The sequence below is a fragment of the Pectinophora gossypiella genome, chromosome 7, assembly GCF_024362695.1.
Source record: "Pectinophora gossypiella chromosome 7, ilPecGoss1.1, whole genome shotgun sequence".
Lineage (NCBI taxonomy): Eukaryota > Metazoa > Arthropoda > Insecta > Lepidoptera > Gelechiidae > Pectinophora > Pectinophora gossypiella.
In genome coordinates, this window is record NC_065410.1 from 9635817 (window position 1) to 9654322 (window position 18506).

Below are 18506 nucleotides of genomic sequence, written 5' to 3' on the forward strand. Positions count from 1 at the left end.
TCATTTGCAAATCATACTCAACATAAATAGATAAAATTGTTTATTTAAAAATCATTTCTATTATAATTATAATACATTTAACTGACTAATAAAACAACATTTTTTTATTTAATAAATTAAAGGCTGCATTTATAGCTATAGTGAGATGATTCTGATAATACAATTCATATGAATTTATTATTGCTCAATTTATGGGATGACATTAAAGTTAACACCTACAGTCACAAAGTGGCTTCTGTTATTAGAAAATATAGAAATACTATCTTAAAATACAATGGCAGACATTATTTTAGTGATAATGAATCAAACGCTAGGAACACATTTTCTATTAAGTCACTGATTTTGTTAGAAGGAAGAAAAATAAATCAGGTACAAGATTAAGAGAAAAGAATTCTTTGGTTCATCCCAAAGTGCTCTAAATGCATTGAACATTCTAATTTTTAAATAGAATTGAATATTGTTAACCATTTAATTTGTGTAACTGGTGTTATTTTAATATAAATTTAGTAATTTATTTGCATTAGGATTTAAACCTTACGTGACTTTATCTATGACAATTACGCTTTATTTATTATTAAATCCTTATAAATATATAATTGTGGAATTGAGTGGCTATGTTAGTAACATTTGCCTCATATAACTCATAACGCATCGTAGACCTCTTTGATGTAGGTGGTTGGTAGACCGTATGCTTGAAGATATCTTATAATACATTTTTAATACGACTTTTATATATTTTTTTCAAATATGCTCACAGTGTGTAGACAAATATGTTGATTTGACTAGTCTGCTAACGACAAGTAAAAAATGTCAGTCTTTATGTATAAAAGGTTAACCTTTTTTTTTGATGAGCCTTGTCTTTCTGATGAGCATTCTTAAGGAGGTGGCAATAGCAAAATTATAACAAACATAATTTGGCATACTGTTGAGGTATTGTATTGCATGTTCAAATATATACTACACAGATACCAAGAAAACAGTAAAGAGCATGTACCCACATTAAAATAACTAGTAAGACATGTTAGGGCAGCCATCGTATAAAACGCTTATACGCGCCTGCGCACGGAATCAAAAATCATCGGTCTTACAAAGTGTTGACTCAGCGCATTCGAAAAATGGCGAAAACGAAATCTCTGTGAAAAATGCCGTGAGGCCTTCTTTTTACAAATAAATAAGAAAACAAAAGAAAAATTCAAATTCAGTTTATTAAATCTACTTCTCTGCCATCTCCATCATGTAGTGTAAATGTCAAACAAACATATTTGTCGACCCACCGTAAAGTCGTTCGAAACAGCGAATTAAAAAAACTACCCTTTCAGTTCCATTCTACTCCATTCTTCATTTCAATACGCACCATTAGGCAATGCATTTTTAAATTCTTTCCCGCTACACAATCAATCATAATCCCGATAAAATTATATTTTGGCCGCAATTGAAAAAACCCTAAGAATGTACAATGTCTAGATCGTAAGCGTGTTAAAAAACCTAATTTAAAACTAGTTCTGTCTCATTTATCCGATTCTGATGAGCATCCCGACCCTGAACTAGGACCTGAAACAGAAAATTACGTTATTAATTGTACTGGAACTAATTGAGTAGTTTCCTAGGTCAAAGATAAATTATGTAATTCTAATTACTAAAAAAAGACAGATAGATCTAAAGGTGACAAAAAACGTTTTTTTTTTCTATTTAACTTATTTATGAATTTTAATAAAGAAAAAATTAATAAGTGCGACATTTTGACACGTTTTTCTATGACATCACAGGTTGCTTTTTCATAGTAATTTCGTAATTTCGTAGTTTAGTAAAAAGTAACTGATTTGACTATTTGGAAACTACCCTATTCTCTAACAGCCTGGACACTCCATACAAAAATCTTTTTTACTTAATCTTTCTTTTTTTTTGGCTTACGGTTATTTTATCTAAAGTGAGACCGACGGCGGGAATGAAAATCTAGCTCGGTACCGATACAAATCGGCATGGGCGGAGTGTCCGTTCTATAGATATACGATGTATTATTCTTTACTCTATTACAATACGTAACATAACATATCATCATCATCAGCCCATTAACGTCCCCACTGCTGGGGCACGGGCTTTCCCTATGGATGGATAGGGAGATCGGGCCTTAAACCATCATGCGGGCCCAGTGCGGATTGATGGTTATTAACGACTGCTAACGCAGCCGGCACCAACGGCTTAACGTGCCTTCCGAAGCACGGAGGAGCTCGAGATGAAAACTTTACTTTTTGTGGTCACCCATCTTATGACCGGCCTTTGCGAAAGTTGCTTAACTTCAACAATCGCAGACCGAGCGCGTTAACAGCTGCGCCACCGAGCTCCTCCACATAACATAATTATACAAACTATTATTGTGTCCCAATGCTGCGCACAAAACCTCCCTTGAATAAAGATAATAACCGAAAGGGGAATGTAGTATTTTCTACCACACTTCTTTACTGCGTGAAGGGTTTTAAGATTAATCTCTAATAAAAAACTGAAAGAGGAGCAACCAACCTAATAAATTCTACATTGCTGAAAATAAATAATGCACTTTAATAAAACTGTTAACGTTTTGCTCCACTTATATTGATTAATATATGTATAATTATATTGTGCTTACCATTCTGAAATTGAATACTTGTGTTATAAATAAAATGAGCAATGTATTCCGTATACATCGAGAGCCTTTATAGAGATATTGTTCAGGCTCAAACTTACCTAGAGCGATTTCACGTTTGCGTCCTAATGTATGGGGAGCTTAAAATGTATGAATTATAAGCCAGATAACAAAATGATGTGGTTCGCAAATGTGAAAATGCTGTTATGGTGAAAGAATTTGGCCACAAATTTACTGCTAAGATGCGTTACGTCAGCCATATTACGAGAGCGCCCTAGAAATAACCAGAGACTTGTCGTCATACACAGATGCGACATATTTTTTATTGTTTTATATATTATAAAACATGTTTGCGTTTGACCACAATCACACCTGATGGTAAGCGAAGATGTGGTCTAAAGTGATACACGCTTACCTACTAAATGCCTATTCATTCTAGTTCGAAGACTCCAAGATTGTAGTGAAACAGACTTATCCTTCTCGAAGTATTCTTCACAAGAGGATATCCGCTTTTTGTCGTAAAGATTCTACCAGTTTACCACGGCCGATACGGCTGTATGGAAGTATAGCTGTAATCAGTATTTACCAGAGTGTCTTGAGTAGCGCGGGCGACGGCGCGGGTCGCGCGAGGGGCTGTCTGAGTTGTATTCCGTCTCCGTGTCGAGCGGCGGCGGCGGCCCGTTCCGGGATCTGGACCCCCGTCCGTTGTCATACCTGAAACAACATTGTTGTTACTACTTCAACACTTTCAAGAACCCGGACCACGAGTCATTGACCTTAAATTAAAAAAAAAAAATAATCTCATGCAGGTTGTGAGTCTAATGATCGAACTTGTTTACCCTAGTTCCAGGGTTACTATTGGGCCGCCAAAGGCCCCTGACATGGCTCATGAGCAATACATGTAATGCAATAACCTAACCAAACTAGTCAAAGTCAGGTGATGTTGATCAGGTAAGTCGTATTCGAGATTTGTCGTTCTAGTAACGCTATTATACACTGATTCACTTCTCTGATTCCGCTTCATTAAACATAAAACAACAAAGACCTGTAAACGTTGGTCCCTTACACGATGACGAATAAAGAACTACAGACATTTAGGGAATTTTCTTTCTTTTGTCTGATCAGTCTATAGGCCACAAGAATACTTACAAATCTCTCGAGCGCCGTCGTCGCGGGGAGTAGGGTGAGCGGCGCGACCGCGGAGAATAACGACTATCCGGAGAGTAGCGCACCGTCTCCGGGGAGTACCGGCTCTCTGGCGAGTACCGGCTCTCAGGGGAGTACCGGCTGTCCGGAGAATAGCGCCGGTCGTTGTACCTGAAATGATACTTGTTAATTAAATTCGTCTCCCGCCTCCAGTTACTACGTCCTTTCGTCGCTAATGTCGCTAAATGACGTATCTGCAATTTTTGGCGAAACTGATTTGTACCTTTTACAATTGTCAATAAGATCACTTTAGCAAAAAAATTACAGATACATCAATTAGCAAAGTCAGCCACGATTTGAAGAATGCTATAGGACAGGTAGGAAGACATTTTATAGGACAAATGTATTCTCCTACTACAAAAGAATTTACTTTTAATAACGTTGCATCACTAGCACGTTGCACAGCGACTGCAAGAGTAAAGTTTCCAGTGTTCTAATGAGAGGGGCGCGGTATGATATCGGTGGTTTATGATATGATGTGGTGACATTACCTGGGCGGGTGCGGCGAGGGCAGCCGTCCGAGCGGCGGCGGGCGCGGCAGCGGCGGCAGCAGTGGCGGCGGCAGGAACGCCAGCGGCGGTAGCGGCGGTGGCACCACGCCGCCATCCACCGCTTCTAGTGGCGACGACACTTCTGTAATTAAAGTCAAGTTCACAGAACGCTCGAACGCGTGATCACTTTCGGTCTTAACAAGTGCTTACATGTGGCGCCGCCGCGGCGAAAAATACTACCGCTGCCTATTAAACGCTGTAAGGCTCAATACACATTCCAAAAATATTTTATCAGTTACTGTTGTATAGCTGTGGCGCTATATGTAAACGTTCTATTAGGGCTAGCTCGGAGCGTAACCACGATCAACATACGGAACTGTTTGATAGTGAATTGTTCATCAATCACCACCGTTTGGTGTTTGTATCAATGTAGGGGGTGGTATACTAACGTCGGTGCGGCGAGGCGGCGCCGTCGGCGGCGCTCATGGCGGCCATCTTGCGCCGCAGAGCGGCGGCGTCGTCACGCGCCGCGTCGGCGTCGCGTCGCGCTGCACGTGCCTCTAGCCACGCCGCGTGTGCCCGCGCCTCTACCTCACTCACAGCGGTGCGACGCATGGACTCTTGCTCTGCTAGTTCTAATGTCAGCGCGTCGCATTTTTCTCTGCCAAAAAAATACGCATCAGAAAATGGACTTAATGGGAAATGATGATGCACGTAACTTACAGGTTCTGCCAGATAATAAACGGGCGTAACGTGGCGCCCTTCCCAATATAATAACTATCTCGCACATGCCCCGGAACCTGCCCAGTTGATAAAAACTGTCGTGGATTGGAAAGATGTTACAAATGACTAATGTCTTGAGTAACCTGGAACCTGACAGAGGGCAGCAGTAACTGTCAGTACTATTCAGAGGCCGATGACAGGATACCTAGTACGGCTTTGAAATAGACTACCCTCGGCGCCATCACACTGGCGCCAGACAGAGTACTGAGGGGCGGAATGCAAGAGGGAGGTCTATTTTTGCCTAAAAAGTAGCATGGAGACTGCTATACCGACAAGAGCGTGACTCTTAATAATTTAATATTTCATCACTAATGTGATGAATGTCTTGAGAACTCACTTGTATCTCTGAATTTCTTGCTGCAACAACTCCATCTTTTCAACAGTGCTGGCGGACTCTCCTTGCTTACTTAGAAACAGCGACTCTTTAGTACTAAGCTCCCTGAAAAAAATATTATTATAAAAAATTATAGCAAAATGCAACATAACACTTTCATGAACCGAATGTCAACGGGCGTTGTTTCGATTCCAAGTGTCATACATAATATTGTGTTCCTAAAAGTGAAATAGTTACTTTTTCTCATCATCACCAGCCCATTAACGTCCCCACTACTGGGGCACGGGCCTTTCCTATGGATGGATAGGGAAAACGGGCCTTAAACCATCACGCGGGCCCAGTGCGGATTGATGGTTATTAACGACTGCTAATGCAGCCGGGACCAACGGCTTAACGTGCCTTCCGAAGCATGGAGGAGCTCGAGATGAAAACTTGTTTTTTTGTGGTCACCCATCCTATGACCGGCCTTTGCGAAAGTCGCTTAACTTCAACAATCGCAGACCGAGCGCGTTTACTGTTGCGCCACCGAGCTCTTTTACTTTTTCTAACTAACAGCAAATAAATATGTGTAACAAGGATGACAATACATTACTCACTTCAACAGCTCGCTCTCTCGCTCCTGGAAATATTTCCCGAGGACTTCAAGTCTGGTGAGAGCTTCGGTCGCTTGTTGGCTGTTTGTACGAAGCGATTCTTGTGCAGTTTGCAACTCTTCCGATAGGCGCGTGCGCTCTTTATACTCTATCTGTAAAATTATTAATGCTATTTTTATACTTTGTGACATGTGAATGTTATGAACGATATGGCAGCTCAGTAAATAGACAGACACAGGAAATAGACAGATGCGCGTGGACGATTGCGTCAATGTGTAGTGTCTGTGTAAAATTAGGTGTTTTGTATGAAGTGTCTGGGGTGTGACATAGTGCCATCACCCGTCCATGATGACAATCACAGGTGACGATCGTCCTGGCTATTGACAAATTAGTCATTGAACAAAGTTGGAGAGGCCTTCAACCGGGTTGATAAGCAACTATAAGCCCAGACGTCTGTATAAACTTGTTGGCATAAGGTCCATGAAGGGAATAAGCAGCTAGTATGTAATGATATCATCGTCAACTATATTTAAAGAAACTGCAAACTACAAACTTTCACTTACCTCATATTTGGTCTCGAAGGATTTCCTCTCTTCCAAAGCTTTAGATAGCTTAGCTTTGATTTCAGTGTGGTCAATCAGTGACCCAACATCAATGTTTGAAGACAGGCCGTTCTTCAATTCTCTTATTGCATCCTGAAAAGAGAAGTTGCGACTGTTGCGAGTAATGCAAATTGTACTTAATTAGTCATTGTCTGCGATATATTTTGAATATGGATGTGAAATTGCAGCAAAAGCTGCTATGTTCTTTAAACCGATCTAGGAAATAACAGGATTTTTTTTTAATAAGCAATCAGTCGCAAGACTTTAATCAGATTTGATGCGTGATTATTGATTAGTCGCAAGTAAAGCAACAAATGCCACCATCTTCCATAATATTTAGCGCCCAAGAACATCCTTCCTCATGAGCTTCGTCACCCTGTTGCTAGTGTCCACCAGCATAGTTGCTAAGGGGTTTGGATGGTTAGTCAATAACAGATGAATTAATATTATTACTTCTTTTGTGATATGTTCCCACCGGGATACAACCCCATGACCTCTGTATCATACATACCACAGAGGCCACCATATTATTATTTTAGTGATAAACCATAATATTTCTTTATACCATGCTCATAACTTTTACTTATAGTTACTCTATGCCATAACTTACCTTCAATGCTGTTATTTCATGTTTCTGCAGTTGGATAGTATTATTAGCCTCCTTCAGCTTCTCATTAAGCTCTTCTAAATGTTTAGTTTGTTTCTTAGCTTCTTCTAAAGCGGTTTCAGCAGAGACATACTTCAATTGGAAGTTGTCCCTATCTCTACTAACTGATATTAACTCCTCTTCAAATGCTTGGATTTTACCTGATGAACAAAATGATTTACATCATTGTAATGAAATTCAGTGTACCTAAAAGTAATTATGATAATATTGATGAGATTGATAAGGGAATTAATATTGCAGTAATTCTTTCCTGATTTGTTATTCATTAAGATATCATCATCATCATTGGACACAGCTTCTATAGTAGATGATTGTTGCAGCATTTGTGAGTCTACGGGTTTCCGCAGCGCCGCCGATGACTATAGAGGCCTATTCACATCGATCGCACACAAAACGTGACTCCTCAGGAGATGGTAAAGCACGACTTTGACTTTGCTTCAAGTTTTCCAGCCAGTCATCGTCATGTCTTGAATTCCCGACTTTAATATCAAGGCGCCATTCAGGTCTCCATTCATTTTATTATTATAGTGATTCATAAATCACAAGATTTTATTTCCCAATCAAATAGCCTTTCGGGCTAAAAACACCAGCACATACAAATAACAGTATTACTTTCAAACAGAAAAGTCACTAAAATTACACCTCACTCCCTTTGAGTTGAAAATTATTACACATTCTTTCTCTTTGAAAAAAAAAAAAACAAGCTACATTCCGAAAATGTGGTCTTTGATTTTTTCTTGAGAGTACAATATAAAGCCACAATGAAACCTCACCATTTAATTCTGCAATTTGCTCTTCAGCGTTTGCTCTTTCTCCCAAGAGCTCACTAAGAGTATTTTCCACTTCTCCTAAAGTATTTTGCAACTCGCCAGCAGTGTTTTCTGATACCCGGAGTAACTTCTCATTGTCATCCAGAGAATGCCGCAATCTATCGTTCTGTGCTTTCAATTCTTCAATCTCTTCCTTCAATGACTGCACCATATCATCCATTCCAAAGGAATTGTCTTCTATACCAGCTAACTTTGTCTTAGTAGTTGCAAGTTCCTCCTTGAGGATCTCACACTCCTGAAAATAAGATTTAAAAATCAATGATAATGTCACAAATATTAGACAGTCTGAAGGTAATTTTATATCTTCTTCTTATATCTATCTTGATGTAAATAATCCGACAATGACTTTCAAAATTAGTCTTCAGTGTAATTAGATCTTATCAGTAATTTAATTACAACTTTTGAGATCTATAATAATTATGTTTTTCAACAACAACTTTTATCCCTAAAAGGTTTAGAAGTAATAGTAGTGTTAATAATTTATATGAATTTTGTTATTAAATTGTCTGGTAATGTAAACCGACAGATACTAAATAACTAAAAGATATGCATTTATCTTTTTCAAATTGTATTTTTAACACAATTACCTTTGTTGAGAAAAGTAAGTCACGTTGCAGTGAGTTGATGTTAGCTATAAGCTTACTGTCCTGTCGTCTGCCGTCAAGATAGTAATAACCCAGGGTGAACAAGAGGACAGAACTAGCTGCGGTCACCAGGAACGTGAATAACCGACTGCTTTGCTCAGAGGACCCTCCATCACAGTACTCATTTGTGAAACATGTCTCTCCTGGAAATGAAGTAAATCTTAGTCTATAATTTTGTTTGGCCTAGTGTCTATTTTAGGAACTATTATATAACTTGTAAACTTGTTTAAATAGGCAGTAGTTGTTCTAATAAGGTTATTAGCCAGAGACAGGTCACATCAAATATAAAATATATGTCAAATTGTAAAGATATAATGCTAAAGTACTCACCTGTAGAGGCAAACAATGCTTTGCTTTCTTCCGTTGTGCCCATAATTGTATTATATGCAGAGAAAAGGTAACTAAGAAACGAAAATCCTTCGTCAGTCTCTTCTGTTTGTACATCTGGAGTTGGAACCCATTCTGCATTTGTTGATGGTACTTCAGTTGTAGAAGGCCACATATCAGATATTGTAGACAACATATTACTCAAGAATCCTTCCTTTTCTTCTTGACTTGGCTCAGGAGGTACGGTAGTATATGTGTCATCATTCACAGGTACATTTGAAGTAGTTTCTGAATCATGATAAGAAGGCGGAGTCACACTATGACTGTCTGCTGAAGGGGTAGCTTCAGTAGAATAGGTATAATAATCAGCAGTTCCAGGAGGTTCAGTCTTTGGTTCAACAGTAGGTTCAGTACTATATGTGTAAGGGTCAATGGACTCCTGGCTGGATTGAGGATTTAGAATCTCAGCTTTTTCTGTTGGAAAACTAATAGTTTCTGTTGTTGCAGGAATTTCATAAGTACTTTGTGTAGTTGGAATCTCTTGAGAACTATATGGGACAGCTTCAATGGTAGGCACATCTTCAAAAGTTTGTGGAATAGCTGAAGTAGTCTCTGTCGAGACTTCTTGTGAATTTTGGGGTACAGTGAAAGTACTTTCAGTTGTAGGTATTTCTTGAGAATTTTGTGGAACAGATGCTGGAATTGTTTCCTGTGTTACAGGTTCTTGAATTCGGTTATTGCCATTATTAACAGTTTCACCATCCTGGTTGAATGAATTACCAAACAATGAATTGTCATACTGGGCTTGAGGCACTTGGTTATCAGGTTGGTTTGGATTGTTTATATTAGGCACATTGCTCTCACTATCAGTTGTAGTATTTGTATTTACAATATTTACAGAATTACTGGAAACATTTGATTCAAAATTATCAGTCATTTCTGGCTGTTTTTGTGGTAAGAATTCCATAGATTTAGGCACTTCATAAGTTTCTCCACTTATTACTTCAGCACTGGATAATGGCTGTGAAGGCACTGGATCTGATTGTGATAGTTCTTGATTAACTTGAGGCTCTACATTCAAATATTGAGATGAAAATTCACTTGGGTTTGGGTCTGCTGTAGATTGCACACTAGCTTCTGTAGAGGTTACAACTTCTTGTACATTATGACTGGACAATATTTCTATTGGTTGCATAGGAGTTTCAGTGACAGGTGTCTCAGTGGTTGGAGATTCCACACTAGGAATGGCCTCATTAATAGCGTTAGGAATGCTACTTGCATCTTGAGTTTGGTCAGTCTCTACTGTAGCCGGGGACACAGTCACTTGCTCACTTTGAGAAACAGGAGTAACCGGTTCAGTTGTTGGTTGAGCCTGAGATTCAGCAACATTTGAATTCCATATGTTTTCATTCACATTTTGATTCTGTATTTCTTCTTGATTTGAAATTGAAGACGTTGATTGTTCATTGCCAACACTTGGCACTGCAGTGGTGCTGTCATGCTGGACTTCAGGAGTTGGCTCAGTAGAATATATTGTCGTGCCTTCGACCACTTCATGAGCTTGTTGAACCTTATCAGGCTGAACATTTAGCTGTACCTCTTCTTCCCTTTGCCTCGTTTGCACAGGTATAATGTGTTGTGGATTCTTTTCAAAAATCGTGCTTTCCCTTAAGAATGTAGAGCTAACAAAACCAGATTTACCGTCGATTGTCGCATACCATAAGTCCGGATGTTCTCCAGCTGATTTCATATAAATCAAAGCTTCGGTGTTTCCACGAAAAGACATAAGGTCTCTGTCTCCACTGTTATAAGTTAAGAGCGTCCGCGCTTTGGATATCGGTTCTGTAATAAAATGATACACGGATATTACAAAGATATGACATATTGTAAGAAAGTTACAGGCATGAAAACAGAACATGTATGAGACTTACTGCTACATTTTTCATTGACACAGTAAACGTTATCAGGCAGTCTACAGTGGTGCACTGAGACAAGTAGCATCAATAAAATAAATTTTAACACAAACATTTTTGCATTATAACGAATCTACAATTAAAAAATCTTATAAAATTCTCAAGATAAGCCACATCATCTGTCAAATTGTTCGTTCAGTCGTTTCATTTTACGTAATATTTCTTTTTGCATGCCGTTCTTTACAATTATAGAAAAACTTTATTATTATTGTTATAATTTCATTAGTAGCTAATTATTGTTAAATTTAATTCTTTATTTTCACTTAGAAAAGTTTTTATCAAACTATGTTGGTTGACTCGCTACATTTGCCATTAGAAATATTTTGAGTAACGGAACGATTTATTAGTTCTATTCGTTTCATAGACACAGTAAAAACATACAAGTTACAATAATATGCAACGAAGAAATTATTAAAAACCGGCCAAGTGCGAGACGCACTCGCCCACGAAGGGCACAAATTAAATATTATAAATAATTAAAAAATATAATTATTTATGTTTAAAGTGAATATATAATTAGATATAGTTAGTTATATTCTGTAAAAATTTTAACATGACGATATCAGCTTATTATCTACTATAATCAAAATTACTAAAATTAATTATTATTTATTACTAAAATTTCTATGTGGGCCCTAGTTTGGTTAGGACATTACTGGCTGATCACCAGATTGGCCGAAAGTAAGATGTTCCGTGCTTCGGAAGGCACGTTAAGCCGTTGGTCCCGGTTACTACTTACTGATGTAAGTAAGTATAATAGTCGTTACATGAACCATGTCAGGGGCGGCTCAATTGTAACCCTGACACCAGGGTTGATGAGGTTGGTACTCCACCTCACGACCCACACGATAGAAGAAGAAGAATCTACTATAATTAGCGCTAGATAGAAGTAACTATACATACTTACCAATGTTACTGTTTACTGGCAACTACAATATTATATTTTATTTTTATTAAGTTAACTGATTTATGTCAATTAGATTCCGTGGTTTGTCTTTGTAACTTTTTATAATGTCTTAAAAATATAATAAAAATACCCAAAAATGTCTTCACTTGATTCTCAAGAACATCATATATCTTTGCTGGATTTAAATCATCAGTTCCCATTTGAGATAGGTGGGAAAATTAGATACAATCCACCCAATATCAATCAATCCAATTGTTAAGTAGGAACAGGTACCAGTAGGTATTTTGTAATTAAGTAACGTAAAAAAATCTTTTATCGTTTTAGATGAAGATTTAAAGATACAGCTGTCTTTTGCGGAAACATTGATCATAAGTTGCGCTCACTACGAGGGCGAGGTCTACACTGGTGGTACAGAAAGTGGGCAAGTGGACGATGAAGAGGAATCCGACTCCGATTGGACCTGCACTGAGACCTCTAAAACTGAAGGCAGTGATGAGGCGGCGGCCGGGCCCTTCGAAGTAAAAGATTACGTCGAGGAGGCTGAGCCTGAAGAACCTCCTGAAGATGACAACGATTTTCATTTCTATTTCTACGCTGACTGCAACAAGCCACCTGCACCGCAACACAGTAAACAAAGTGTTATCACCATTGACGGTATCCCTCAAATAAATCCAGCTGCTAAAGAAGCTACGTATTGTACATGTGATAAAGACAGAAAAGGCAAATGCACTTGTCATGCAGTTGTACCCTGCAAATGTGGAGCTAAAAAGAAATCTGAATGTAAGTGTGGCAAATTAGATGAAATTTGCATTTGTCACGACGAACCAGCTCCCGTTTGCGTGTGTCATAAAGAAAAGGAGGTGTGTACCTGTTTTCCAGAAGAACTCCCTCGTCCAGTATGCGTTTGTAGCGAAGTTGAGAAACCTTGCATTTGTCAAAAGGGTAAATTTCCTAGCCCGGTTTGTAAATGTAAATACAAACCAACATATTCTGTAGACTCCGTTATTTTCGAAGGATTAGAATGGGGAGAAGAGCACGAATTAGAAACAGTAGCTAGTAAAGGAGGGGAAGGAGGGGAATCTACAGAACTGTCGTCAGAAGTCACTAAGAAAAAAGCTGAGGAAGAAGAGCACATAGATAGTGACCGAGAGCCGTGTGATTGTCAGAAACCGGAACCCAAACCTCGTTGTACTTGCATCAAAGGCAAAAAGTGCATTTGTTTGGAAGACTCTTGTATATGTGGGGTGCAGCACGTTTGCATCTGTGATGATGATGGCCAAGAACCAATAGCTAGGATCGAATCTGAGGACAAGCAGTCTGTTTGCTTATGTGAGGATCCTAAAGAGTGCACCTGTGAAGCTAAAGATGATGGTTGCGAATGTTTTCCGGCAAAGACCATTTGTACCTGCGGCGACCCTGATGATTGTAAATGCAAGAAGAAATGTGAATGCATGGAGCCTTGTATTTGCGATACACAACAAAAAATAGACGAATGCATTTGTCTGGACAAATCGAAACAAGCTGCACATGGTCTAGTTTGTACGTGCCCTTGTAAGGATAAGGACGCGAAAAAATTGAAGAAAATACGAGCTGGAAAACATGGTTACCGCTGGTGCCATGACGTAGATCCATATCACACTTACTTTGACTATGCCTACGGCAGGCACGATAAGATATCGTATAAAGAACAGGAGAAGGAGAAATTCAAGATTTTAGGGCTCTATGATTCAAAGGAAGACGTTTGTCCTGTTCATGGATTGAAAAATCCTAAATTCGAAAAGAAAGTCAGAAAACCTTCGTTGGACTGCTGTAGCTCTGTTGGAGGTAATTATTTAGCTCAGCCATCTGTGGATAGGTATCCTATATTCCTAGAAACCACTGTCTCGAGGCACTGACTTATATTTTTAAGAATAACTTTTAAACCTGTGTAGGTATAACGATCAGCGTTGAGTCTCTGGGAGAGGAGAGGGATAAATTCCTCGTGCAGGTTGTATCTCATTCATCCAAAGAGGGCGCTAAGACTGGATCAAAACTTGTTAGCATCATTGACCTCAACCTTCATACGTTGGAAGAAAACAGAATCGAGTAAGTGCTTAAACTTTGCACAGAGGTGGTACCGGGGGCATTGAGGGCCGAGAATATTTCGAGTTTAGTATGCACGTATTCTCACAGGAATTCTTGCGTTTTTATAATAATGACACCCGTTCTTCCCTCTAGAACGTTTACGGTACAATCCCTGTGCGTGGAGAGTTTTAATTGTTTCAATAATACGTATGCCATTTTAACTGTAGGTGATACTCTTGATATGGGATGTATATTTGCAGGCATATTACTAAAAAGGACATAACTAAGGAGCGTAAAAACTACATGGCAATATGCGAGAGCGGTTATTACAATAAAGTAACTCGAATTTGTGGCGATCGTCACATTGTGAAGCGTCTATACCACACTTTTGAGAAGGCTCATGATTTCTTGCTAGAAGGTGCCAATGTTGTCCTGCTTCGATATTTTGCAATTACTCGATATAAAGGTACTGTCAAGACTTATACTGTATTGATGAACGGCACTATCTGCGAGAGTGTCTACGTAAGTTGATTTTGTGTTTTCATGATATTTGGATCTTTGCTTTGTTAATAGCACAGCCTGGACACTCCTTATAAAAATGTCCTTTTTAACGTTTGCTTAACGTGTGCGCGCGCGCTCCTTTACTCCTTAACGGCTTACGGTTATATAGACTAAAGTGAAACCCAGCGAGGAGGTGAGGTACTTAAATTTAAATCGGCACCGATACGAATTGGTGCGGGTCGAATAGTGTCTCATCTTGTATTATTCTTTATTCTATGTTTATAGGTAGGTATCTAGCTTTCCACCCGAAACTTCGTCTGCGTAGACTACTGTTATCGAGGTAAGTGCTCAAAGCTCTTTTATGGGAAGTACTTACTCTAAATTAGTCTCTGGAAAGTGTCCCCAACCCCGGGTTTTGGTCTACTTGTGTGTCAATTTTCATCCAAATTGGTGCAGCGTGTTAGGCGTGGAAAGACAGTCAGCCATATACACAAAGTTCCTTTCGCATTCTTCTTCTATCGTAGGAGTTGTGAGCTGGATGACTTCCGTATTTATAATAATTGGTATCCAGCTTTGGATGTTTCTCTTATTTATGTATTTATGTGAATTTTCAGGTATGCACTGGCGTTAGTCAAGCAGTTGTAAATGGGAAGCAATTATTTGTGGTGAAAGTTGAACGTCACATAATTGAACCAAATGGATATGTACACCAAACTTTAACTGTTCTTACTCTCAGAGGTGAATATGTGTTATTATAAAAGTAGGAATAAATTAAAAACATTTTTGTACAGAATGTAGGTGCTAAAAGGTTTTTAATAGTTCAAAATTCAACTTTAAAAAATAATTTAAATTCGTTTTGTTCAAGTAAAATTGGGAAATGTTTCGGTATTTTTGATGAGAATATTATGTATTTATTTCCGTGAAGGTTACATGGTAAACCACGAGTGGGCTGATAACAACTACGTGATGCATATCAACCCACTGCTGAATATTGTACCTGAAAGAGATGAAATTGAGCAACACTCCCCGCTTCGAGACAGGTGGCGTGAAGATCTACAGCTCTTATCGGATTACTTAGACTTCAAGGTATAGCAACATAACATATGCCAGTATTTTGTTTATTTCAGTGTACATATGGAGGTATTTTGACTAAGCTATGTTAATTATTAATTTTATGTTGATTGTAAAGATCTAGCCTGTAATGGGCTGGTTTTATCTTTTTGGGTTGGATTGGAAGGTGAGACAGGTAGTCGCTTCTGTAAAAAACCCGGATCTTTCAAATCTTCAGGTTAGGTTAGCAGACCCTGTGAAAAACGGGATTAATCTAGGGAGATGATGATGATTATTATTTTTTGCAGAGCACGCGTTCATCGGAAGGCGCCCGTTACGTGGCTGAGAACGGTATGCTGACAGCTACCGTTAGGGATTACCTGCAGGCCATTCTGCTGCTGAAACCGAAAGACGTCCTTCACTTCACCCGCCATTACTTCGACTCGGCCCTATCAGCCCTGGACTTGCCTCGTGACGAGTACTTCGACTCTTGCCCGAAGCACGTTAGATATTACTATATTGAGGAGTAGCTTTTATGAAGACACCTAACAGCTACCGGACATAGGAACAACAGACAACCCAGCTACTTTATACAGGGTGTTAGTGACATCGTAATGAAAAATTTGAGGGTTGATTCAGACCATGATTCTGAATTGACAACAAGTGGAATTTTCCGTCGCCAAAGTATGGAACTGAAAATTTTCATGAATTTTCCAACATAAAATTCCACTTGATATCAACTCAGAATCATGGTTTGAATCATCGCCCTCAGTATTCGTTACGGTGTCACTAACACCTATACCTACTTGTGTGGCTACCTGTACGTATTCGTATGGGGTGTAAATGGCATCTTAACGAATATAGAGAAGGATGATTCAGCTCATTATAATTACATAATTGTGAGATAGCTTTTGTAGTCTGCAGCAGCTACTCGACAAATTAATCAATACAGGTATCAGTATCATTGGCCACAACATTGTGTAACAGTGGCTGTGTAGCTGTCACGTTTTGCTGCAAGATCTCTTGACTTATCAAGCCAATAGCAGCACGGCATCTTTTGCCGCATTTCACAGGAACAGTGGTGTGAAAGCGAACCTTTTTCTGCTTCAACTTGTCCAGCCAGACTTCGTCATGTCTTGACACTCCAGTAGACAAATTGAGACGCCGCTCTGGTCTCATACGAGCGCTCCCAACTGCTAGTGTCTATGCCAAAATTTTCCATATCTCGCTTACACGAGTTTTTAAATCTCAACATGGGGCGTCTACTGGTCAACACTGTATAAATATGTTACTGTTAAAGCCCGAATTACGCTAAATCCTGAGATTTACCAAGTGATTGTGGTAAAAGTTTATTTTATCTTTAATTTTAGACTTTTAACGGTAAGCACATGGTTGATATTAAAATTTACCACTGAGCTGTGGTAAGTTTTCAAAAGGAGATGTTTAGAACTCTGTGATCAAGTAGTTGAGAGTTGGTGCTCCGTGGTCCAGGACTTCCGGATCGTGAGCCTGAAATGAAAGACTGAAAAAATTTCTTGCCTTACCGATAAATTTTAAGATTTCGGGCTTTTGCAGTATCATATTTATTATTTAAATCGATTTATATTTACACTTAACAAGTTTATATCTATTATATTACAAAGCACAGCGTACATGTTGATAGATAATTCAGTTCTTTCCTTATAATATACTACTTTTTTAGTATACTTCTACTTAGAGTTACGCGAAAGAAGTCCCGCGGATTTTAATGGATCTAATTTTCTTCATAACTCTTGCAGATTAGATACTGCGAAACCACTGCCGTGGCCGCAGGACTTCTTTTGTGCCGCAGACTCTACTATAAAATTGACCATAAACATTTTTTATACCTACTTACCTAATGGCAAGTATTATTATTTACTTACTGGGATTTGCTAAATCTAGTACTCCCTATATATGAATACATAGTAAATGAACCACATTCCACTATGCCGTCCAACAGCATACGGATTGATGAGGGAGGGGTCTGAGGTTCTGGGGGGTCTGGGGTTAGTATCTAACCCACTGTACATAGGTAGGTACGTATTTCAAGCCTCTTTGAATTCTTTATATAGTTTGTGCTGTTACCATCGGCTTATGATATGGTGACGGCGAATAAAGCCAATGTTTTATCATATAAAGGTTTAAAAGCTATTTTAGTAAGAGAATTTTATCAGAAATCGGATTCAGGCGTCGATTTATATTAAGCTTTATCGAAATTGAAATGTGGTTGGATAAATAAAAAATGTAAATTTTTGGCAACTTTAAATAAATTACAGTGGTACTGTTCATGCCTTGTTTCATTGTACATATATGTACCTCTATATATATGTATTAGCTAGATTGGTAACTTTATTAAATAATAAAAATAGGTAACAACATAATATAATTTGCTCTAAACATACTTCCTCATAACATCTTTAAATTAACATTATTATATTTTATATATAAAAAGAAATAGCCGGCAAATTATTAAAAAAGGCACCTGTGGATAGTTTGTGCATTATACGCCACAATATACCTAATATTAGCAATAAATGAGGGAAGCAAGGGTTTAATGCACTATTTAACGAGGATTATGAAGACCCCTTTGAATAGTCTATTTGGCCGTGTTCAAAACAGTGAAGTTGTACATACAGCATTGTCTCAAATCTGCAAATCCAAGGGTAAGGCTAATAGACCTTCATATAACTAATCCTGTGATTTCAACGTAAGAGAACACCCCAAACTTAAAGGTACGACGTACCCAGCAAATTGTTTATTATTAGTTAAGGTTGCTAGGCTGCAGGGGCTTATAATAATAGTATCCACCTACAGGCCCTAAGAAAAGCTATTTTAGTCGAATAATTCGGAGCTAAATTGCGGCTAAACTATTAATAGGATTCGGCAAAATAAA

The 18506-nt window shown here is 38.5% G+C and overlaps 2 protein-coding genes across 2 annotated transcripts; one reads left to right on the forward strand and one right to left on the reverse strand.

Moving 5' to 3' along the window:
* Positions 1-25: 25 nt before the first annotated feature.
* LOC126367991 (transport and Golgi organization protein 1) lies at positions 26-11202 on the reverse strand. The gene is made up of 13 exons (XM_050011811.1): positions 11029-11202; positions 9101-10939; positions 8714-8913; positions 8070-8361; positions 7240-7436; positions 6591-6722; positions 6031-6179; positions 5438-5539; positions 4767-4978; positions 4318-4459; positions 3770-3937; positions 3207-3334; positions 26-1551 (listed from the first exon to the last, which is right to left on the reverse strand). The coding sequence occupies exons 1-13, from the start codon at positions 11123-11125 to the stop codon at positions 1508-1510; spliced, it is 3702 nt and encodes a 1233-aa protein (XP_049867768.1). The 5' UTR covers positions 11126-11202; the 3' UTR covers positions 26-1507.
* A 911-nt stretch (positions 11203-12113) lies between these two features.
* LOC126368313 (uncharacterized) lies at positions 12114-16122 on the forward strand. Its single transcript, XM_050012220.1, has 8 exons — positions 12114-12186; positions 12302-13070; positions 13119-13801; positions 13909-14062; positions 14302-14563; positions 15157-15280; positions 15468-15628; positions 15901-16122. Exons 1-8 carry the CDS (start codon positions 12114-12116, stop codon positions 16120-16122), a joined length of 2448 nt encoding a protein of 815 aa, XP_049868177.1.
* Positions 16123-18506: the final 2384 nt, after the last annotated feature.